This window comes from Lepidochelys kempii, chromosome 7, assembly GCF_965140285.1.
Source record: "Lepidochelys kempii isolate rLepKem1 chromosome 7, rLepKem1.hap1, whole genome shotgun sequence".
Taxonomy (NCBI): Eukaryota; Metazoa; Chordata; order Testudines; family Cheloniidae; genus Lepidochelys; species Lepidochelys kempii.
In genome coordinates this window covers 9,265,158-9,289,599 of record NC_136386.1, presented here as the reverse complement: position 1 = coordinate 9,289,599, position 24,442 = coordinate 9,265,158, and the positions used below count along the sequence as shown (strand labels likewise).

At 44.7% G+C, this 24,442-nt stretch overlaps 1 protein-coding gene across 3 annotated transcripts in view; it reads left to right on the top strand.

The window, feature by feature from the left end:
- The window catches only part of FRMD4B (FERM domain containing 4B), a 145,942-nt gene that overhangs the window by 14,644 nt on the left and 106,856 nt on the right, over positions 1 to 24,442 (top strand). Inside the window, exon 1 of one of the 3 annotated variants that reach the window (XM_078853547.1) lies at positions 12,885 to 13,098. The exons of 1 other annotated variant lie outside the window; for it this stretch is intronic. In XM_078853547.1, the coding sequence (XP_078709673.1) occupies positions 12,937 to 13,098 (162 nt within the window). In that variant the 5' untranslated portion in view covers positions 12,885 to 12,936. Of the gene's footprint in view, positions 1 to 12,884; positions 13,099 to 24,442 lie in introns of those variants that run through there. One more of the 3 variants, XM_073351065.2, reaches the window with a different exon arrangement.

Here is a 24,442-nt window from a genome sequence, read left to right as displayed (position 1 = left end):
ATGCTATTAGAAAGGCCAGTACCGTTTTATGTCAATTGAGTCAAGGTAACACAAGTTCTCACTTCTCAGACGTTGCAACATTTGAAAATGGGATTAATCCTAATTTGTGAAACTGGAATACACACTGCATCTGTAATTGTTTGAATTTGACCTGGGTTTGTATTCCTTGATATAGCAAGTGTAAAACAATTTCCCTTTCAAGAAATCTGACTTCAGCCTGTTTTACTTTATAAATGTTTAAATGGCAAGACCCTCTATTTCCAGTCAGGAACATTTGATGCCGATTGCAGGGAATTCACATCACTGCATTGTAGGCATAATGCAATAGTTAGGGTTGGTTTTTTTTTAATATACCATCTTTAATTATCACTCTAGTAATATGATAAGCTTATTATTGAAGTCTGGACTGGACCTACATTGTTCTGTCTGATTCAGAAAAACGAGCAGGTCCATAATTGTGTGAGAGTGAGCAGACTGTTGTTAAACCAGCTGATCACATGTTATATACCATTCAAAGGGGATAAGAGACCAAAGAAACATTAACAGTGTGTAGAGGAACATCACTGTCTAGAGACATCAATATCTTACATTTCACACAGCCCTGAGTGGTCTTCTGAAGTAAGGATTGATGGGTGAACCTTCCTGAAGGTTTTGTGGGTTCATTTCAGATATGCACCCCGAAGTTCAGATCCTTGTCCAGTCTGCACAAATCTCTTAGGTATGCAAATCTGGGATGGAAATCTTATAAGAATGTGTCATCTTATGAGGCTTCCAGTAATCCTTGCTTTCAGCTGGGTTAGAAATACCACTAGAGCCAGGCGGTGGGTGGAGGGTGGCTTGGGTTGTGGTGGGGGTGGCTGGCTGGCTGGGAGGGGGTGATATGTGAATACTTCCGCTTCCAGCCCTGGATGTTCTGGGGTAGAGGTTCAGGTAAGCTCTTATTTGACCTTGACCCATTCCTCTTCCCCCCCGCCCCCACACTGTTTTGGATTTGGACTCTGAGAGCATGTGTGGGGTTAATACATGAGAGAGGTATTCTTGATTCTTCTCTCACCCACACTGTGGAGCTACTCCTGCTTTCCACCAGTGTTACTGAGAGTGGAATCAGGCCTAGTTTCTCTAGAGAATGTGGAGTAGGATACTTGTAGGACTGGTAGTAAAGATGTACCAAGTGTTCCCTGACAGCCCTCGCTGATGCACATGGAGGAGGGAAGTGGCCCCATCCCACCCGGGCATGTTCCCTCTGGGGCAGCATGTACTGCTGGCCATGGTAGTCATCCTCATTTGCTCCTCTGATGTCCAAAGTGTCTGCAGCACCATTGTCACTGCCTCCTGCATAGGGCCACGGTGTGGAAGAGTCTTCTGATATCTTCTCTGGTGTCTAGTTCCAGGGCTGTGCTTTCCCTTAGTGCGGTTTGGGTTGCACCCTCCTATGCGTGCAGAACACGTCCCTCTTCCTGGAGCTGGTTATAGCAGGGGATTTAAACCCTGGTGCTGTTGTCAGAGTCAGTTGTGGCTGGTTGCCCCTTTGTTTCACTCTGTCCCCTTTGGACTGGGGAGGTCTAGAGGGATCTTATTTTGGGGGATGCTGTCCCCCTTTCCCAGGAATTCTTCTGCCAGATGCTGTTGGTTCCTAGGGCAGAGGTGACCATTATGAAGACGCAGCTCTTCTTCCACCCTATGCCCACAGTAGTGGTTCATCCACCTTCACAAATGTTGGGGGAAATTGACCCTAGTCTACTGGGTCCATTGTGGCCCTTGGCTCGTTACTGTGAGCAGGGGCCTTTATCAGGTACTAGCAACCAGAGCACGGATGTCTTTGTGTTGAGACAAAGTTCAGGATCTATCTAACCTGTGTGCTATCTGTATTGCTATATAAGTCAGAAACCTGGACCCATCTGAACAACTCTCATGAGGCACCAGGGTGCCGGTTTGAATCGAAATATTTCTGTTTTCAGCCAAAAGACTTTGCTGATAACTCAGTCCAGTTTCAGGGCATGAGCTCTAAACAGAATCTCAAGGCATAGAGCCTGTTTATCCCTAGTTTAGGTTATACTTGACATAAGGAACATCCAATTCAAACTGTACACTTCTCGATGAACACACAGTAGTGTCAGCTCTCGCCATTATCACATTATTTTCTGATTAATATTCATTAATAGGTTCCAAGGCCAAAGGGACCAGTGTGATTATATTATTATTTATTTAGATCATATTTATTGTTTGTATTGTGATAGCACCCAGCAGCTGCAGGCAAGAGCCATGACCCCATTTTGCTAGGCACTGAACCAACACAGGGAAAAAAGATGCCCCAAAGAGCTTGCACTGAAAGTGGATGAAAGTAGGTAGAACTTGGTGTGTAGGCTCCTGTTTCTCTTATAGGCTGTGTTTAAGAGGGGTTACATAATGAAAATGGAGGAAGCTGATAACTTTATTTCTCTTTATCTTTACTAAGCTAATGAGGGATCTGACTGCAGCAAAAGGATTTCTGAAAAAGTTAGTTTCACTTTTGTCTTTGGGTTAATTGCCTTAGTGCGCGCAGCCTGACAAGTGTGTGGGGGGAGGAAGAGAGAGGACGGAAAAGGGTTAGAGAGATGTGACTTAATTAACACACTGCGGTTATCCTCATTCACAGGTAATCCTGCAGTTCTTCCTATGTTTGTCAAAAGTCATTTGAATCCATATTTTACAGGACAAATTCTAAACGAGGTGTCTTTTAAAGTTGTGGGGTGCTGGCTGGCAATGAGAGCTGGCTGGGTTAAAAATTCTGACTCTCCGTTGTTTTGTCGGCATTCACCAGTTGAGTAAAATTGGAACGTTTAACAGAGACAGCCTGACTTTTTTTCCCGAAGTTCTGATGGAGCCCATCCCACCTGCCTGGCTCCTTGGCAGCCCAAGCAACTCCAGGCCAGCCAGCCATGTGGACTGCCTTAGGGCTGCAGATCCTCGGCTTCCAGATTCCGTGGCTTCAGGGTAGTTTGCCTCAGCACTAAGACTCCATCCCCTTTCGTAGAGAATTTTGGGGGTTTGTTCCTAATCTGAATAAAACCAAATTTCAAAACATTGAAATTCTCCGTGAAACAGAATTGCCTATCTCTGCCAAGCTCTGCTCATAACCTCGCAAAGGACTTCGGTTTTTATACCATCTGCATGGTGCACTTGCATGGTTTTCATTACCGGTCTGTTTCTTTGTCTTTATTGAGCTATGGAAAGAATTATGCAGAGTGTTTTTTAAATATCAGATCTACTTGGAAAGGGAACTATATGCTCCCGTTAAATTATAACAAGGTGTTGTTTAAAATATCTATATTAAACTATTTGCTATCCACTGATCTGATAGTTCAAATGATCAGGCCTATCTGATGGCTTAAATAATTTTTAAGAAGGTACAGAGGCCTAGGCTACGTCTACACTACCGCGGGACTGATGCTCCGGTGACGGATGCACCGGGGATCGATTTAGTGGGTCTCGTGAAGACCTGCTAAATCGATGGCAGAGCGCTCTCTGGTTGACCCCGATACTCCACTGGGAACAAGAGGAGTAAGGTAAGTCCAGACACCGCAGTAAGTCGACCTAAGCTACGTCAACTCCAGCTATGTTATTCACGTAGCTGGAGTTGCGTAACTTAGGTCGACTTACCGGGGTAGTGTAGACCTAGCCCTAGAGTGATCAGAACTCACATCCTTTATTCAGGGGCATGAATCAAGCAGGAAACTTCAGGATAAGATTTTTCCAATATGTTTAATCAGTGGATGATATGTAGGGGCACTCTTCATCCTCACAAGAGTGAGGGCAAATTAATAATCTTATTATTCAGGGTAGGTGGACTCTTTGTGTCCATTAATAAGAGGCCATATTTTGGACTTAAGAGCTACTTTGCAATGAGCACCTCTGATTTAACTTACCACTTAGGCTCTAAATATGGATACATCAGCATGGAAGAAAGCCATGAAAACCCACTTAGGAGCCATCCCCTCCTATGAATTTAGCTGTTCTAACCCACAATATTTGTTCCTTTTTCATGTGTGTCTAACTATGTTCTTTAAACTATTGTTTCAATGTTCCTGTTGCGTTTTATAACGCACATTAACTTTATTTAAGGACTTTTTCTTAAAATTCTTTTCATGCACCATTGTTCCTTTGCAGAAATTCATGACCCTTGTTCAAATGACATTAGATCAAATGTATGTGTAACATCTATCATCTCTGTTCCCTTCAAAATACTGTGTTCCTCTACAAAGTCCCTTCTTGAGATCTTTTTTTCTGGTCAAATGTACTTCTGGTTACCCTCTTGGGTATCGTACTGGTTTTCTTCTGCTGTATTTTCTGTGATATTCATTTTACAATGTGGGGACCAGAATTTTACCGAGAAAAGTATTTTAAATGGACCCTGGCTAATCCCTTGGAGCCTTATCTAAAGCCAGTGGAAGTAAAGGGAAAGATTCCCATTGATTTCAGTGGATACTGGATCAGGCCCCCACAAAACAACAAAAAACCTTCCTTTGAATCAAATTGAACAATTCCCTTTGCATCTTAAACTTGGCTTAATCTTTTGATGTTAAGGGTGGTGTCCAAGGTTCAGAGGCTTTTTGCTTCTTATTCCCTAGTATTGTACTCATTTTTTTTATCCTTCTCTCATTCAGTAGTTTGTGAATATCTTCCTTGTTCATCCACGCTCATGCTTGTTTCTTACCTTTTTAATGGTATTTAATTTGGGCAGAAGGACAGCTCTCTTGGTAAAGGCTCAGGAATGGAAATCAAGATCACTAGATCCTACACCTAGTGCTGCAAGAGACTTCTTATGTGGCTTCAAGCCAGTCACTTTGCTTCTCCGCGCCCCCTTCCCCCCACCCTTCTGCAAAGGTGAGAACAGTGCTTCCCTACTTCACAAAAGTATGGAGGATTAATTCATTGATTGCAAAGCATTTTGAGCAAGTGTTGTAGCGATGTGCAAAGTATTGTTGTTGATAAAATTCACCACATGAGGCTAGACTGTGCCTTCGGAAATAGCCGTGAGCAAGAAATGCACCCACCCCAGGAATAGCCTGGTATGCCTTGTAACTCAGGCACAGATGTTGAGTAACAACCTATCCTAAAGGATGACCCAACACTCTCACAAATCTTGGGAGACAGGCCAGTCCTTGCCTACAGACAGCCCCGCAACCTGAAGCAAATACTCACCAACAACCACATACCACACAACAGAACCACTAACCCAGGAACTTATCCTTGCAACAAAGCCCGTTGCCAATTGTGCCCACATACCTATTCAGGGGACACCATCACAGGGCCTAATAACATCAGCCACACTATCAGAGGCTCGTTCACCTGCACATCCACCAATGTGATATATGCCATCATGTGCCAGCAATGCCCCTCTGCCATGTACATTGGTCAAACTGGACAGTCTCTACGTAAAAGAATAAATGGACACAAATCAGATGTCAAGAATTATAACATTCATAAACCAGTCGGAGAACACTTCAATCTCTCTGGTCACGCAATCACAGACATGAAGGTCGCTATCTTAAAACAAAAAAACTTCAAATCCAGACTCCAGCGAGAAACTGCTGAATTGGAATTCATTTGCAAATTGGATACTATTAATTTAGGCTTAAATAGAGACTGGGAGTGGCTAAGTCATTATGCAAGGTAGCCTGTTTCCTCTTGTTTTTTCCTACCCCCTCCCCCAGATGTTCTGGTTTAACTTGGATTTAAACTTGAAGAGTGGTCAGTTTGGATGAGCTATTACCAGCAGGAGAGTGAGTTTGTATGTGTATGGGGGTGGGGGGATGTGAGAAAACCTGGATTTGTGCAGGAAATAGCCCAACTTGATTATCATGCACATTGTGTAAAGAGTTGTCACTTTGGATGGGCTATCACCAGCAGGAGAGTGAATTTGTGTGGGGGGGTGGAGGGTGAGAAAACCTGGATTTGTGCTGGAAATGGCCCACCTGATGATCACTTTAGATAAGCTATTACCAGCAGGACAGTGGGGTGGGAGGAGGTATTGTTTCATATTCTCTGTGTATATATAAAGCCTGCTGCAGTTTCCACGATATGCATCTGAGGAAGTGAGCTGTAGCTCACGAAAGCTTATGCTCTAATAAATTGGTTAGTCTCTAAGGTGCCACAAGTCCTCCTTTTCTTTTTGCGAATACAGACTAACACGGCTGTTACTCTGAAACCTGTCTAATACCCTCCTTGCTTCCAGAGGTTAGTAACTTGCTGATAACCTATACCAGTATCTGATTATTGCTGCTACCCTATGCTGATTCAGCTATTGTGACCACAAGTAGCAGTGTGGAGGCAAGACTCCACCTTTTCCCCCGCCCTCCCCAATCACTGCATCAGGAGAGGAAGCAAGAAGGGGAGTGAGGCTTTTACTCCTTTGTGTCTGGACCCAAAGTCTAGGTACCCATTGTAAGGGTATGTGAGGGTTTCCGCTCCCCTGTATGGTTGTGTAGGCACAGTCAAACTCTAGCCCATGGCTTGGCATGATTTTTGAGGCCTGCTTGGGAGAGCACAAAGACTATTTAGGATAGCCGCAAGTGTTGATGTTTAACGCTGATGTATGATGGGCAGAGGTGGTGGCGGGGGGTGGGCTTTACAGTCTCAGACTCTAGTTCTTGTGATTGGGCCTCTACTTTCCTGAGCATTTACGAAATCCGTCCAAACAGTGTAAATAAAAACATGAGACCGCCAGATGTCGATGTACACAGTGATTGGGAAGCATCCCGAGTAACTATGCCAAGTATACTTCGATCCAATTTAAAAAAATGATACCACAGATGACAGATCAATTTAAAAAAATGTTTTCACTATCTCATATGGGAGAATTCTTGAATTTACATTTCTGGCAGTCTGTAATTAAGTGATAATGAAAACCAAGAAAGCACTGAAGCCAACTTTTTAATTTTCAATAGACTGATTTTTTTTCCCCCCTCCTCAAAACTACGTTATTCTTCCATCTCTCAATAAGCGTTTTCTTAAACTACAAAGCCATGCTAGTACTGGAACTTGAAAATGATTGAAACTGTGTTTTTGTATTTTCTCTGTTTTATATTTAAACTCTGAGATGTATAGACCATTATGCACAGATGCCATAAGATTTTTCTGGCTGGTTCCTTTGTGAGGCAGTGTTACCTGAGGGACTGATAATTATCTGGATGCAGATTTTCTCTCTCTGCTACTTACTCAGACTGGAAGCATCCTGCTGCAGATTTTTGCCAAAACTAAGAAATGGAAACACGGCATTGCGAAGGATCTCTCTTGACTTTAAGGATATGTGTATGCGGATGGTCGTTTCACCCTTTAAACACAAAACACGTTTGAGGAGGGGGATCCCCTAGAGCCTTGTGACCTGAGGTAGCAAACTCTTGAAAGCTGAACCTTCCCCCACCACCCCGCAGGAAGATGAAACCAGTATTGCCTCTGCCACATACACCTCTTAATCTATACATCTTCTGCGCTTCTCCAGTGCACCATCTTCCTCATTTGATCCTTCCGCCCTCTTCTTTCTTATATGATTTGCAGGTGTATTAAATAAAGAAAAGCCCCCTACCGAAACAGGACAGCCACTGCACGTGCTGCTTCCCCTGGGAGCAATATGAGAGAACAAACCTGTGATGTGTAGTCACATTGCTTAATATGCTACTGGAAGGCACTCGGATACTGTGTTGATGAGCACCATTTAGGACTATATAGCATAGACAAGACTTGCACAGAGTGGGGAAGGTCACACTTAGAGAGATTGTTTTAGACTCCCTGCAAGCTCAGGGATAGTTTCTGTACTTTTTTTTCACAGCCATGAATGATAAAGTAGCTTTTTCTTTTTTTAATGAAAGCTGAGACTGTGAAGAACTATTGAAAATATTCTGCTCTTCCTCTCGCACTATTCTTTCACAGCCCACCCCATATGTTGAAATACTGAGAGGAAAGGGCACAGGGCTGTAAGCCCAGACTTGGGGCCCATGTTAGACCTAGGCAGCCACCTATGGCATATTAAAGGGGTTCCGCCAGCCCATCTCCCTTCTCTGTCTCCAGCTGGGAGCTGAGCCAGTGCGGGTACAGTCCCTTTAAAGGTGCACCAATGACAGTGGCCAACTGATAGCAGCTGCTCCAGCATGTCCCCACACAATAGAAGGTAGCAGGGGGGGGTGTCTGCTATTGGGTGCCTCCCCCACTGAATAGCGTAGTGTGGGAACCAGTGCTACCCCAGAGCTGCTGCCTTCTTTCCAATGCCTCTTGGGGAGGAGGTGGGGATTGGATGGCCAGGACAGCAAAATCTCTAGCGTCAGCCTTGCTTGGCCCAGAACTCCACCTGCCTGTGCCTGGCCTGAGCAATACTTCACATTTGCATTGCACCTCACAAACATCTCAAAGTCAGTACATACTAGAGCTGGCCTGAGATAGGGTTTCTAGGCTTTGTGTTCCACAGCAATGGACAGCCCAGACTCTGCAGGCTTCCCCTGACTCTGGAGCACAAGTGTATATTTTCCCCACCCAACTATATAAATAAAGTAGGAACAATAGCACTTGAAGCCAATCACACCTTAAATCCTGTCTAGTTTTAGATTTTGCCTCTAATAACATCATTTTGGCATAGCCTCTGCGTCCTTTTAGTGGCATTTAGCAGATCTCCACTGTGCTTTGCCAATTATTTATTTATGGCATTTAACGGACCTCTGCTGTGCTTTGCCAAGCATTTTCCCCCTCCTCTAATACCACTCTCTGGAGTTTTTACGCTCAGTTCCCATCTCCCCCTAATATTTCTCTGGGGAGTCCATAGGCTCCGCCCTTAGATTTAACTGATTTCGCCAGCATGGTACTAACCTCTTCAGATTTAGGCCTTAAACCCTTCCAATGCTATTTCCCACAATGCTAGGCTGCAACCCCCACACTAAGGAGTCTATACTCTATCTGCTCCAGATGAGTGGATCCAACTCATGGCATCAAGATGTTGGGGTAGCTTCTGGGACCTTATCCATTCAGTAGCATCCAAGACCTTATCCATTCCATTCCCAAGTACTCGGCTTACCTCTGAACCTGCCACTGAGGTTTCGTTATTGGCATGCAATTAAACTACACTTGAGTTGATCAGGCTTTAAGCATAGGGAGTGTGTACAGGGCATACCGCACATCCAAGTTACACAGAAACCCCTTTGCTTTATATCCGTTGACACGTCACATTACGTTTACTACACATTGGATCCCATGTTTTGGGATTGGCTTTGTTACTTTGCAGGAACCAGTTCCTGTACAGCACGCTCTGTCCATGTTCGACTTTACTCATTACCTTATCTTTACCCTCCCAACTTCTCTTGTCCATTGTTCTCTTGTTCTTAGTAAATGGCTTCCTGGGTGTTCCCACTTGTATCTTAGCTAGTCCAGACATTCTGTCTTTTAGCTTACTGACCCATTTACTTCTCTTAGCACAAACAGTCCATTTTTAGCCTGCCTAGCCAGTTACCTCCCTAATCCTGTCTTCCAAGAAATTAAGCCACCTCCATGTTGAATTACTCAGGTCAAGCCAGGCCTCTTTGCTCCCATTTTCAGATGGCAAGGGCAGAACATAGGCCAGGAAAGATCTAGGGTCTGATTTTTCAGAAGTGCTGCACTCCCGCTGCTCCACTTGGAGTCTAGGGGAACTGGAGTACTTGAATATGTCCAAAAATTGGGTCCCTAGTGACTTCCTCAAGAGATACTGTGATCTGCTGGTTCCGATACTGAGCCTTGGTTTGCCCATCCATAACAAAGGGATCATTACTTTACAGGGTCCTTGTTATTTTTATGCAAGGAGGCCATGTGACTGGTTCTAAGGCTACCCCTCCTTTGGTTCCAAACACTTTAAAAAGCCATTGCATGACTCCAACTGGTAGAAATTTTGCACAAAAAGGGCTATATGTGTGTTCGTGTGCTTAGTTACCAAAAATGTTTAGTCCTTCAAATTTTGCAATAAATCACCGTTTTTATCTCAGATCCTAGTGTGGACCCCTGATGTGAGGGGAATACAAGCCTCTGTGCTCTGGATCCCTGGTGTGTTTCAGGGTCTTGGAGCCTGAACCAAGTGTGGTCACTGCCCCAATCTCAAGGTCGCTAGACACACTCTCCAGGCACAGACCTTCCCTCTAGCGCTCCCCACCCCCTGTTTTGGAACCTGCTGTCCTGCCATCTAGCCCCACTTTGTTCAATTCACACCCCATTTCAAAAGCACTTAAAGACACATCTATGTCATCCCCTTCCCTAAAGCGAAGGAACAATTGGAGTCTCTGTCACCCACCAGCACGGGCACCTGGGGTCTGACTCATCTACCAGATGAGGATTTTCCTGACACAGCCTCTCTGTCTCTAGGTGATGTTGATGAGCCTTGTCTTTATCTTCTCTTTGTCGGCAATCTCTCACTGCTGCTCTTCAAGTAGCTGAGTTTCCAGATGAAGTCTGTCCCTATCCAGCTGTACCTTCTCTTGGCCTACCTGTAGATCTGTCCCCAATTCCTGTTGCAGTGATACATTTGGTCTTGATGGAGCCCCTATGTTACCTCTGTCAGCCTCTTCCCTGTTTCTCTCTGGGGAGTTGACTCCAAGATTTCCCCTGCCTGCTGGACCTTCTGCCAATGGGCTGGATGTTCTCTGTGAACCTGGACCACCATTCCTCTACTTGTTGTCAGAATCCCTACAGACTAGGGACCGAATGGCTAGGCAGCAGTTCTGCGGAAAAGGACCTAGGGGTGACAGTGGACGAGAAGCTGGATATGAGTCAGCAGTGTGCCCTTGTTGCCAAGAAGGCCAATGGCATTTTGGGATGTATAAGTAGGGGCATAGTGAGCAGATCGAGGGACGTGATCGTTCCCCTCTATTCGACATTGGTGAGGCCTCATCTGGAGTATTATGTCCAGTTTTGGGCCCCACACTACATGAAGGATGTGGATAAATTGGAGAGAGTCCAGCGAAGGGCAACAAAAATGATTAGGGGTCTAGAACACATGACTTATGAGGAGAGGTTGAGGGAGCTGGGATTGTTTAGCCTGCAGAAGAGAAGAATGAGGGGGGATTTGATAGCTGCTGTCAACTACCTGAAAGGGGGTTCCAAAGAGGATGGCTCGAGACTGTTCTCAATGGTAGCAGATGACAGAACGAGGAGTAATGGTCTCAAGTTGCAGTGGGGGAGGTTTAGATTGGATATTAGGAAAAACTTTTTCACTAAGAGGGTGGTGAAACACTGGAATGCGTTACCTAGGGAGGTGGTAGAATCTCCTTCCTTAGAGGTTTTTAAGGTCAGGCTTGACAAAGCCCTGGCTGGGATGATTTAACTGGGAATTGGTCCTGCTTCGAGTAGGGGGTTGGACTAGATGACCTTCAGGGGTCCTTTCCAACCCTGATATTCTATGATTCTATGAATCCAGCAAGCTGACTAGCTGTGCCTTTGTCCACTCCTCTGTGTTGAGCTGCTCTTCTCTGAATAGCTCAACTGTGTTCTTTTTAGCTGTTCTTAACTCTTTCTTCTGTCTCTCTCCTTTGGTTATTCCTTTCCCAAAAAGACTGGGACTTTCCTCTGTGCTTTTTCTTTCTGTGGTACTTGATTTCAGTGCTGTTGGCACATATGGCAACTCGCACTGTCATATATCCACCATATGTCACAATTTCTATATGAAATGAATCAGTGAAATTTTTCAGTGGGGTCTTACAACTATCCAGTGCCAAACTATTGCCAAAGTATGGACATGACAGCTCTTCTATGCACACCTTGGTTTGTTGATTCAGCAGCGCCCTACTCTGTCACTTCCCGTTCATTGTGTGGTCGAAGAAAAGCGACCTTTCCAGACTACTTGTGTTTTTAGGGGTCACCTCCAAAACCTACCCACTGACGGCTTTCTTCAAAACCCATTAGCTTCTTAATAAGAAATAGCCTGCAAACAAAAGGTGTAGTTCTCTGGCATTAACAATTAAAGCCTCAGAGCTGCTGCCTAATTTTATACTGACTATTGAGGCAAGCCTGGGATTCTCTTGTGGGCTCTTATTTCAGAGTGTTTATGTACTGTGGTCTGTTTGCGAAGGTGCTCAGCTTGCAGGAGGCTGTTTGCTTTTCTAATGCAGCAAGTGCTGCATTAATAAGATTATGTTAATTTAACAGTAGCTCAAAAGTATTTCTCTTTAGCAGGCTGATGGCCTATTCAGTGTTATAAGGTGCAGTTACTAAGCAGGAGGCATATGGTAACGTGAAATGTGTCATCCAGGGGGATGCTCTCCTCACATTGTTTGCAGGTTCCGATAGCCAAGCTAAAAGAGACATTAATATATTTATTGCCGTGAGAGCTCTTCTGAAGTGTTTTCCCGTGTGTTACTCCTGAAGATGTTTGAAGCAGGATTTCTAACGTATTATTTGATCAGCAGCTCAGCCAGAAGGAACAGATGACAGCGCTGTTCCCTTTCAGGCAGATAATGAGGTGATGGAAACGGGGGAGGGGGGGTGTGTACACACTGTGCCGTAGGTATGTGTGTAGTGCCTGCTGAATATCAAAATGTGGAGAGTATTACTCAGGACTACTTCCCTCAGTTCTTTTCCTGTAGTATATACATGGGGTTGTTGTCAGGGCACATGGAAAAGGGGTTAACATTTAATTAGAATACATAGTGGTGGCTACTGAAGCTTAACAGAGATTTATATAAGCTGTTAAGAAGTACAAGGCTGCTGTGTGAGCTTCTGGTTGGGCTGAGCTACTGCAGCCATTGGCTGGACTTCAAGCAACACCCAGGGCATGCCTCCGTGTCTGCCCAGGAAGCACAGTGAAAGAGGAGTTTGTTTTAAGATTTGACCCTGGCTTCTCGCAACACCCCTACCCTTTGCACTCCATATAAAATGAAGCTGCTCTAACGGCAGGCATTTAAGTGAGTACACAGAGTGAGTCAGGAAGAGAGAATTTTGAAAGAGTAGATCATGGCTTCGGTGTTCATGTGCGGAGTAGAAGACTTGCTTTTCAGTGGGAGCCGGTTTGTTTGGAACTTGACAGTAACAACTTTGAGAAGGTGGTACACACAGAGAATCAGAGCTTGCCATCAAGTGATGAGAACATGGTGCGGTCTCAGAGAAGTTTATCAGGTAAACCTATGGCAATCTTTGTTTGCTTCTAAAAATACCAGAGTATTGTCCAGGAGAAATTTACTAATTCCTAGTAGTGGTATGTGTGTATTAATAACGTGATTAAAGAGTCATTTAATAAGACAGCACGTTTGTAGTAATTAACAGCTTCGTGCTAAAGTTACGCTTCCAGCCTCCCTTGTGTTAAGATAACTAGTCAGATTTGAAATCTACAAGTCTGAGGTGTCGTTAAATATTTCTTTTCAAATGATTGAATCAGCTCTGTGCGTCTGTGTTGTAAAATCACTGTTTGAGAGGTTGGTGCTGTGTAAAATGCATCTTGCAGGCTGATGTGTTGAAAATTGTTTTTTGAAACTGACTGTCCTTTCTATCATAGCCTTTCAAGAGACTGGTTACTTGCTCTCATAGGCACTTGTACTTTGAATCCGATAGGTTAAAGTCAATACATAGCCTACATTTGCATCAGACTGTCCGAGATAAAAATGCTGTGGCAGGAGAAACTGTCTGTAGCTTTTTTTTTTTCCAGTTTATTTGCATTTCCCGAATAGCTATTAAGGAAAGTTCCATCATAATATAATATATAATATAATACTTTGCATCATGAAATGGTTGTTATCCAAGGAAAGGATGATCAAAATTAGTCCTGAGATAACTGTGCTTTGAAGTATGCTTTAGCAGATGCTCTCTTTACTACTTCTTTTGCGCCTGCTTTGCAGACAAAAAATGCAGAAACATATTTGCAAGTATTGTGTTATCCAATCACAGGTGGAGCCAGTTCTTGCTTGCAGTTGGTTTTGTTTTTGTTTTTCCTGACTGTAAGACAGTGATTTTGTTTGATCACACCATAGGGGTAAAAGTTTATTACAATGAGGCTGATTTTCCCCTCTATACATTGTATTCTAGCAAATGACGGAGTGTGTAGGAATCCTCTTCTCCAAAACCATCGCTATGTAACTTCCATCTGAAAGCCACGTAAAGTGGAAATCTGTCCCTACATATGAAATCTTATTTAAATCTCTGTTATGTCCACAAATGGGAGTGCTGCTCTAAAATGAAGGCAAGGTCTTCTGAATGTTGGAACATCAGCTGGCCCGGTTGCATAGAACCTCTTTTTATGATGTACGCCCAGCAAAATGGTACTTGTATGGCCAATATGGATGTACCTCATGTCATTGAATTCCATTCCAATGAAGGCTGGCAATTGAACTACCTGAACTCCTAAGGGTACATTAAATGGTATATGGTACAAAACGAAAGTACGTTCTTAGTTTTCACTCCATCTTTCTGAAGACAAAATCCTAGTCCTTAAGGCAAAATTGTTGTAGGTTGGAATTTTGCCAGAGTTGGGTCTACACTTAAGTTATGTCAGCACAGCTATCTCAGTCAGCGGTGTGAGGAAAAACCACGCTGCTCACCGACATAGATATGCCAACAAAACCTGCAGTGTTGACCCAGCTATATCGACAGAAGCATGCTTCTCGCAACCTAGCTAACATCATTCAGGGAGGTGGGGTTTCTACATCAATAGAAATACTCCTTCTGTGACAGCATAGCTATGCCAGTATAGGCTCTGTAATGTAGACATACCCTGACCCTGAGCAAGGACTTAATTAGTGTGTTTTACTAAAGGGGCTTTAAAAGTTTTCTGAAAACTTTTAGAAGCAAGGATCATGTAAATTTTTGTTTGTCCAAAGCCACTGAGTATAACGGTTGATGCTGAGGGTTTAATCTGCTTATATCTTTAATATTTTTTAGTCTTGTGCTCTGATCCTACCATCACATGATCCTCCTTCTACAAAGAAGGCATTTGACATCCTTTTTAAAGAAACCTTCACCAACACATCCTTAACACTTACGGGCATTTTACAGTGAAAATGTGCACTCTGCATCTACTTGTATCCTACTCCTGTACTGCCAAACTCTGCATTTGGCCCACCCTGGAGTGCTAATGAAAGATGTGTTCCTAGCGGTGGTAGAGCGAGCAGAATGCCTCAGAAGAGCACGTGAGCAGCATGATCAGCAGCTGGACTTGTGCATGCTTTGGAAAAATAGAACATTTGTTCACTGTGCCAGTGTTCGGCAGCTGTGGGAGGGGCCTGGCCACACCTCCAGTGTGGATAGCCCCACCCCCTTTGGTGAAAGGACAGCTGCTACATGCATTGGCGGGCCAAACAGCCTAGCGCTTCCGGGAATGCTTGCTCTGTATGCTGGGCTTTGGGGTGTACCCAGCCACCCTCTAGCTATGCAGATCAGGTTTCAACCCTCACATTTTTAAATTGGGTTGTGTAATAATCATTCAGGCTTTATTTATTCATGAGAGAAATGGTTGAATGACTACACTGAATATTCCTTCCTTGGGGGTTGTATAAATGATGCATCACAATCTCTTGCTTTAGGTCCTGGTTCTTCTCCTGTTGAAGTGAATGGCAATCCTCCCATTCATTCCAGTGGGAGCAGGACTGAGCCTATAATTGTTGCAATGAAATGCCACGAGTATATTTGAACATCCGAGGGTCTAGTTAAAAACATCGTTTGATGGAGGGGGGTTGGTTGGGTTTTGGGGGTTTTTTGAACTGTGGAAGCATGGAATGATTAATTTGGGTACCTAGGCTCCCAAGGACTTTGCCAACATGACACTGCATTATAGTTGCAGGGCCCAATTCACCACTGTATTATTCCGAGTTTACCCTGATGTAACTCTCTTGCCAGCGTAACTCCACCCCATTCAATAAGCTTGGGAATCTCAGACCTCAATGTAGTACTGAATCTTAGCCTATATATGAGCAGGTCTCTCAGAGAGTAAAGGATGGTCCAGTGGTCAGGGTACTAGTCTAGGATTTGGGAGACCTGGGTTCCTGTCCCTGTGCTGCCACAGACTGTCTGACAGTGACAAGTCACTTAGCCTCTCTATGCCTCAGTTTCCCTGTATGTAAAATGGGGATAACATCACCTCCCGCTCTGGGAGGATAAATATGTTAAAGATTGTGAAGTGCTCTGATACCCCAGTAAGGGGGGCCACATAAGTACCTCAGAAATGCACCTTTATGTCATTCTCATCGTTTTACTAGTGAGTAGAACTGAACAGACACTTAATACAATGAAAAAGGATTTAATTGAATGAAAATAATCACAGCCTTCTGGATTTCATTTGTGTCCCTATTCCAGAGGTGAAATAAGACTGTATATAAAAGATTTGGCAATAGTTACTTCTTAGTAAAAACATTGAAGGGTAATTTATTCATTGGCTTCAAATATTTCATCCTATATCTTGATTTCTAGGACATGCATGGTTTATCTAGCTAACAGCTGTGAACAATTAAGAAACCTAGCTAGGGTGGTATTCTTAGAGTAGATATGGTTTAAGACGAGGTGGATGGTATTAGAACTGCTATTAACTATGAAGAGTTTAGAGATGATTAGATTTGTGTCTCGACTACTAACCTGGTGCCAGTAACTTCTCTTTTTTTCAAGTGGTTAAAACACCATTTGCTTTCTCATCACTATAAATCATCGTCGTAAAGAGAGGGCCAGTAGGTTTTTGTTTCCTGGGCTGGTAAATTTTCATGACTTTTCCTTGCGAGGCTGAGTTTAAAGGGTGAATGAGGTGCCATTAGTATTCAGCCATGAGCCCAACAACAATGCTTAACCTAAAAAGAGAGCTGACTTTATCTGTCAGATGGGGAAATAAATACCCTAGAACTTCTGCACTTGCCTACACTTTTCAACTTGATTCATGTGAGGGGATTGTCATGTGGACAGATACCTGGAGGCCTCTGTTCTTGGTAGTGGCACCACAGAGATCTGCCTTGGAGACCTGACTGACCACTCAGTGGCACCAACCCTCTGAGGCACTTGTGCACAGGGACTTGCTCAGTTTGGACTCTGGTGCAGAATTGGCAGCCTGTCTTTCACGCAAAGAATCCCCAGTGGAGGAACTTGAAACGGTCTCCTCCTCAGGAGGCCTGTAAGTTACCTGAGCTGACGCAGTTGCCAACTGAGCTGGGATGTTTATTTGCTCAGCCCTATTTATTTGGAGGAATTCCTGTGATGTAGGCAGGGGACATGGTGTCCTTCCCTCTTAAATAACCTCTGAACCCTGGATAAAAGAACAAAAGGTACCGTACATGAATTTCTCCTGTCACAGAGAGCTGAATCTGTATGCCAAGGAATCTTGTCTCTTACATACAGCATAGAGCATCCAGGAGTCTACCCTAGAAACGACATTGAAAGGTGCAAAGTGCTGATGGAGTGGTGGCATGGACATTCTTTGCAACTTTGGCAAGTCAATAAGAGCGAATACCATTAGGGCTTGGACAAAATCCCAAATAAAAAATGCAGCTTAGACGTCTCCAAGCATGATACCCATTTGGTTGGGGGAGGGAGGAAAGAGGGTGTGACATCTTTGCAATAATATCTGTAGCTCTCTGGGGCCACTGGGAAATGTTACTGGAGACCCTCTGGGGTGCGCAAGCTCACTTAAGCATCTATGAGTGTTGGGGACATTTCTTCCAATATAAAAGTGACCTTGTTTGCCTCAAATAAACAGAGTTCTCTCTTCTGAAGTTAAAGACCATCTGTGTTTTACCTAATTTCAGTGCAGGTAAAGAGAAAAGAGAACTGGGCTAGAACATATTATGTAGGATCCTCTCTCTCTCTCTCTCTCTTTCTCTTTGAGACTAATGAGCAATGTTGGGTACACGAACCTGCTGTACCAACGCTTTTCCCACCTCGTAGCTATTTGTCATACTACTGGCCTGATTATCGCTGAGACTCCGAACTACCGTGCATGTTACTTTGCGTGCATGTACCCCAGAGCATTCTCTTCCATCGTTCGTACCTGCCCTTCAGGCGACAGAATTTTCGTGCTCTGAGCCCACTGGAGCAAACTGAGGACATGTGGACAAGTGAGTTTTGCAAGTTAAAACACAACTGACTCCAGGCTCAACTGTTAGTGTTGGCATGTGCGGGGGTGTGTACCACGCATACATAAGAGGAGAAACCATTCTGATGCCCAAGGAAAATCGTGCAATAAAAATCCAAGGCACCATTATAAGCATATGTCTGACATAAAAACAGAGTGGGGAAGAGGCACCTCTGAAACTAGGTGTATAACTGAACAACTTACATCTGTCAGAATCTGATCTGCAGGTATGTACGCTGAACTTGTGATTTATAGACAATGCTCATTTTAACCTCAGGAAGGTTGTTTCCTCCAGGTCAGGTGAAGAAATTGCTGATGAAGCAACAGTGCAGAAGCTTGGCACTCCATATGTTTGCTTCACACCTAATTTGGGGTGGAGGAATAAGAGAGGAAATGGAGAATTTCTGCTTCCCTATGGTGCAAATGCAGTTAGTTTGGACAGCTATATCTACTCATTTCCTGTACTACCACACCCTACCATTTATTTTTCTTACAGATATTGACCAAAAATGTGAGACTTTCTAGTTTTTCCTTTTCAAGGAAAGAAAGAAAAGAAAAGTCAATCCTGTTCCATAGGCCTGATCCTGAGGAGTGTGGAATACTCAAGGGAGTGGGGGTTTAAGCGTGTTCAGCACCTCCCAAGATCCAGCCCAATGGCCAGTGCTTTTGCTCTTGCGAGTCTTCAGAACACCTAGGTCCCCCTTGATGGGCCGAGGCTTTTAAAAGTGATCACTGAGTTGAGTGTCCCCATGTCTGGCCAACATGAGAGACTTCTTTTAAAGGGGCCTGGTTTTTAGAAAGTGCTGAGCACCTGCCCCTTTTAAGTGTCTCAAGCTGAGCACCCAGGATCATGAGTCCCTTTTGAGAACCTTTGCTGTGGTTATACGTCAGTTTTGCAAAGGGATTTGAATCAATGCAGTTACGCCTTTTGGAAATACTTTTTCTGTATTTTTATCTTGGACTTTACTACTGATTATTTAAAAGATCCTTTTTTTTTTCCAAATACCCCTCGCAAGCAGAGAACATTCAGACACCGTGCAATGGCTTTCTTTTTAATCAGCAGCTGAAAGCAAGTTTTAAACTTTTTTAATACCTTCTGAAGTCTTGAGAACAGAGCTTTGCTCAGGGCACACCCCACCCTGCCAGTTCAGAATTAAGTTTAATTTTACACATTCGACTTTCCAAAAACAACTTTCCAAATATCTCTGCCAGACACATTTCCATTTGAGCTCATGATATAACCGTTTGTTTGAAAGAGTTTGTTCAAATGAAGTAATTTTTTTGTGCTGCCCCTTCCCTCCCATTTTAGCAGACAAACTTCATAAGCAGACTCTGAGCTTCATCTCATTTCCTTCTAGATGTCGCAGTGTCAGTTTCAAAACAGAGACCTCTATTCACTAACCATTTATATTAGCTGTGATTTTTTTTCAGTCTGATGTGGTTCACTAATACGTTAACATTTCAAATGTAGCTGGTGTTAGTTTTCAAAAACAAACTCTTATAGAGGTGTCCAATGGGGAATCTCCTTGTATTTCATTTCCACAGATGTTTCAAACTTCTCCAGAAAGTCTGGTTAATTCCCTTTCACTGGATGATGGGTTAGCATAAATGGAATTTAGGGCAAATTTTAACTCACTGTGTTTCTTCATTTCTGTTTTGTCCTTTTTGGTTTCTATCGTTGTCTTTCCATTTGCCTGTGTTCAGTAAAGATCAAGTGGACAGTGAGTGCTTAAAATAATACTGCAGTATCTTTGTCTTCTAGTTTTACTGTCCCTAAAAATCAGGGCATCACTCTTAAGACATCGGAGTCATAATTAGTCATTAGTAATTCTACAGATCTTCTGTACAGATGGAGACAAGCACATTCTCAGTGACTGCAAAGAGGATAATGTTATCAGCATTGGGATAGATTAGCTTAAGTTGTCCTTCCACACATGCACATTCATTCTTTCTCTCTCTGTAAATTACCATTTCTTTAGATTTGTACAAATGTTTAAAAATAACTAACATAAAAATACAAGGCAAGTAATACCCTGAATGTGAGGCAGTGTAATCAATTCTGAGCCTCCCTCCGCAAGCCGTGCAATGTAGAAACTCAAATTGCTACCCTCTGCCATCATCCTTATAATTCTCCCCCTCCCTATTTTCAAATGCCCAGGAAAAATATGTATACTTTGCTATGTGCCTTGAAGGTCATTAGTCTAGGCTATTTCAGAGCAAAGGGGGAGCAAATTCCAAAGCAGTTAGGGTTCTTGCAGAGAAGAGAGGCAACTTCCAATTGGAAGGTTCTAAACCATTTTTAGGTCAATTCCTTAAACTTCACCTAGAAATCCTGAATAAGAGTACAAATGGGGACATGCTTATTTTCAGCTTTTTTGTTTTATTTTGTTTTTTAAGTGTGCTAATTTCTTGTCATGCAAACATTGTCTGCCTCTCTAGCTCTGTCTCTAATCACTTGTAGGGTTCAAGAACCATTCATTATCTGACATTGTTGAAATTCACCTGGATTAAAGATGACCTGTTTGCGTCCCTCCATCCAAGGGTCTGTGATGTTTGTTTGGTTCGTTATGTATCATGAATTAATTCACAACATTGGAATTTCTATTACAGTAGCCCCATAAGGATCAGGGCCCTATTCTGTTGTGTTTTACTTCGTACAAACACAAAGTAAACTAAGTCCTGGCCCCAAACAGCTTAGGTCAGGGAAATAAAGGCACAGAGATGAAGTGACATGTCTCAATTTGCAGGTTAGGGTCAAGCCAGGATTAGAACTCAGGTTTTCTGCTTCCCATTTCTAATAACAAATGTTGAACTGCCACAAACTTAGAAACAGAAGTTAATATTAAAATGGATGACAGCTAATTGTATGGCCTGGCATAGAAAAAAAACCTCTTACTGTCAAAGTGGCACACCAATGCTTTAGATTTTTACAAACAGGAGTAAAGGGCAAAGAATGGAAGTCAGGAGACCTGAGTTCTAATGCTGACTTGACCCTAACCTGCAAACTGGGACAAGTCAATAAACTATTGGTCATACTTTAAACGTTGATGTCATTAACAATCCCAAGATTGACCATTTTCATATACAGGTATATGGATACACTACTCTGTCTTTTATTGTTGTCTTACATGTGGTTTGTGGAGATGAAGACTGTCTAGGATGCTTGGTTTCTCTCTTCTCTGTCTGCTTTCTTGTTTGTTTATTGGGCTATTTTGCCGCTTCGTTTTTTGCTTGTTAGCTATCCAGAGGCCTCTGCACATGGGATACCAGTATATATAAATAAAGCTGTCACGTTATTTATTGTTCTCTTGTATGACTTCTGGTCCCCCCCAAAAAGGGCTAATCTAGGAGCTGACATAGAATAGATAAATGATTATTTCACGGTGTGATGTCTCCATTCCCAGGGCTCCAGTGCCCACTCCTCTTCGTTGTTCAAGTTAAGACAGATCCTTACAATGCCAGTGAAAGCTGCAGGCCTTGCAGAAGTGCATTGCTCCCAGTGGCATTCTCTGTTTGCAGAACTATAGTTCGCTACTAGACACCTACTACTTTTGCCCTTGTATCCAGTCAAAAGACTGCATGTCCCTATATCTCCCTGCCTGGGCCAGATTAACCATATGTGGGCCCGGTGCCAAACATATTTGTGGGCCCCCATGAGGTGGGGGGATTGTCCTCAGTGCGAGGCAGGTGTCCAGGGGCAAGAGCATAGTGGTGGGGGGGTCGGTTCCCGGAGTGAGGCAGGAGTCGTGGACAAGCACAGTGCGGGGTGGTGAGGCAGGGCCTGGGGACAAACGGGGCGGGGCGGACAGGATCCCCTCTGGGGCAGCATGGAGCCAGTAACTACCTCTCTCCTCCAGAGCCGGATTCTTGGGAGTCAGTTCTCTCTTTCCAGCTGAGCTGCAGCTCCTCCAGGCAGCAGTGGCTGTTCTTCCCACCCTCCTCCTATTGGGATCCAGGAAGTGGGCAAGCTTAAGGATCCCCACCCCCCACCCCAGCCGAAGGGGGGTGTCTACAGGACCTAGAAAACCAAATAATTACGGGGGACAACTAAAGAACAACAGGGACAGGAGTGCGGTCAAAGGGTCAAACGAAGGGAACCGGACGGGGACACCGAGCAGAGAACCCTGGACAGCGCCCACTGCTCCTCAAAGGCATCAAGGGAGTCAGTGGACGCCACCCAGAGAAACTCTGCCCGGAGGAGTGAACGGACGGAGGATCGGAAATAGGCCCCACAGTCACAGGAGACTCCATTGGCCAACCTCCTCACCCTGGTTTTAGAGATGGCCACTTTAGCCAGTGCCAGGAGGAGGTTGACAAGGAGGTCCCGTGACTTAGTGGGGCCACGGACAGGGAGTGCATAGATAAGGAGGTGAGGGGAAAAGTGCAACCAAAATCTTAACAAAATATTTGTAAGGAGCCGGAATAGGGGCTGCAGCCTGGCGCGCTCCAGGTAGACATGCGCCAGGGTTTCCCTCACGCCGCAAAAGGGGCAGGTGTCCGCGATTGGGGTGAACCGCGCCAAGTACACGCCCGTGCTCACGGCCCCGTGAAGGAGCCACCAACTGATATCCCCGGCGGGCCTCGGGACCAAGGTGGAGTATAGACCGGCCCACTGGGGCTCCTCATCCTATAGAGGTGGCAGGAGGTCCCGCCACTTTGTGTCGGGGCGGGACGCGAGGGTGAGGACGTGAAGGGTGTGGAGCACAAGCGTGTATAGATGTTTCCTTGGCGCGGTCTGGAAACGGACCGGCTGCAGCTCGTGTAGCTGGCTCACGGTGGAGGGGGCGGGGAGTGGGTCAGTCGGGTCCACGGGGCAGAGGCCCGATGAAAAGGTCCAGAGGGCCTGGCATGGAGGGTGGGCGGGACCCTTAGGACCCGGTCAAGGTAAACCCGAGCAGCGGGCGGCAAAGCTGCCCTCACCTCCTGAAGTACGCACAGGGGAGTACGAGGTCTGGAGAGCCCCATGCGCTGAGCGAGCATCAGGGGATCCAGCCAGTCTCCCCGGTTGTAGTCCAGGAGGTCTCTGACTCTGGTGTTCCCACCCTCCTGGCGGGGAGTCATTGCAGTTACTCCTGTAACTGGACTTTGTGTCCAGTCAGCAGTGTTGATTGGACACTATCAGGTCCACTTTTCGAGTGGACTTTCTGGTCGAAAACCGGACAACTGGCAACAAGGGCACTGGGACAGCGGGCCATGGCCCTGTCACTTATTTTTCCTGCCTTAAGGGTGAGTCAGGGGGTGCGGGTGGGGGTGACGGCAGAGACGAGCGAGTGGCAGGGCCTCAGGGGAAGAGGTGGAGTGAGGGTGGGGCCTCAGGGGAAGAGGCGGAATGGGGGTGGGAAGAGATGGGGCAAGGGTGGGGCCTTGGGGCAGAGTGGGGATGGGGCTTCGGGGGTGGGGCAGGACCACACTTTGGGTGTTAGTAGCCCACCCACTTCTCGGGAGCTTCCGGCACTTCTGTCTGGGAACCATAATGGGCCTCTTCTGATTAAGGGGCCAGGTATGACGGTGCCCTTGTAAACCTTGTAGTCCTCCCTGCACCCAGAGGCACACTGTGTATATATTTTTTTCAGATTCTGATCTTTTTTTCGCCTCTCAGAAAAGCTGCATATGCCCGAAAGGTACAACCGAATTATGCAGTGCCTATGCTGGGAACCTCCCAAGGGCTTTGCAGCCTTCTCTCTTTCTTGCCACATGTCCCTATTATTCCTGACCCAGGTGGTTGTTCCACTCAGGGCAGAAGTTGGCATCACACCGGTAACAGTCACATTTTCTGTTACTGCTAAAAGGAAAAATGACTCACTGTCTAGTTTCCATCTTGGTTCTTGGGTTTTTTAATGACATGAACTCAATTTTTTACTAAAACCGTGTCAGCTGTTACCCATTCATTTAACTGCTGCAACCCTGATTTGTAACTGATTGAATCTGTGTGGACACCAGAGCCTTACTTCTGCAATGTTGCCAACTCTAATGATTGTATTATGTGTCTCATGATCCTGGGTACTATTCTTAAAGCATCAGCTCCTGGAGTCATGTGATCAGGTGGGACTCTCAGCTTGCATTAAAAAAAAAAAAGTGTGAAAACATGAGCAGAGTGCACCCAAAAGGCTCTAAAGCCAGAAGGCAAACATAGGGAACCAAAAAGATATATTTTAACTTGAAGAGTGGTCAGTTTGGATGAGCTATTACCAGCAGGAGAGTGAGTTTGTGTGTGTATGGGGGTGGGGGGGATGTGAGAACCTGGATTTATGCAGGAAATAGCCCAGCTTAATTGTCATGCACATTGTGTAAAGAGTTATCACTTTGGATGGGCTATCACCAGCAGGAGAGTGAATTTGTGTGGGGGGGTGGAGGGTGAGAAAACCTGGATTTGTGCTGGAAATCACTTTAGATAAGCTATTACCAGCAGGACAGTGGGGTGGG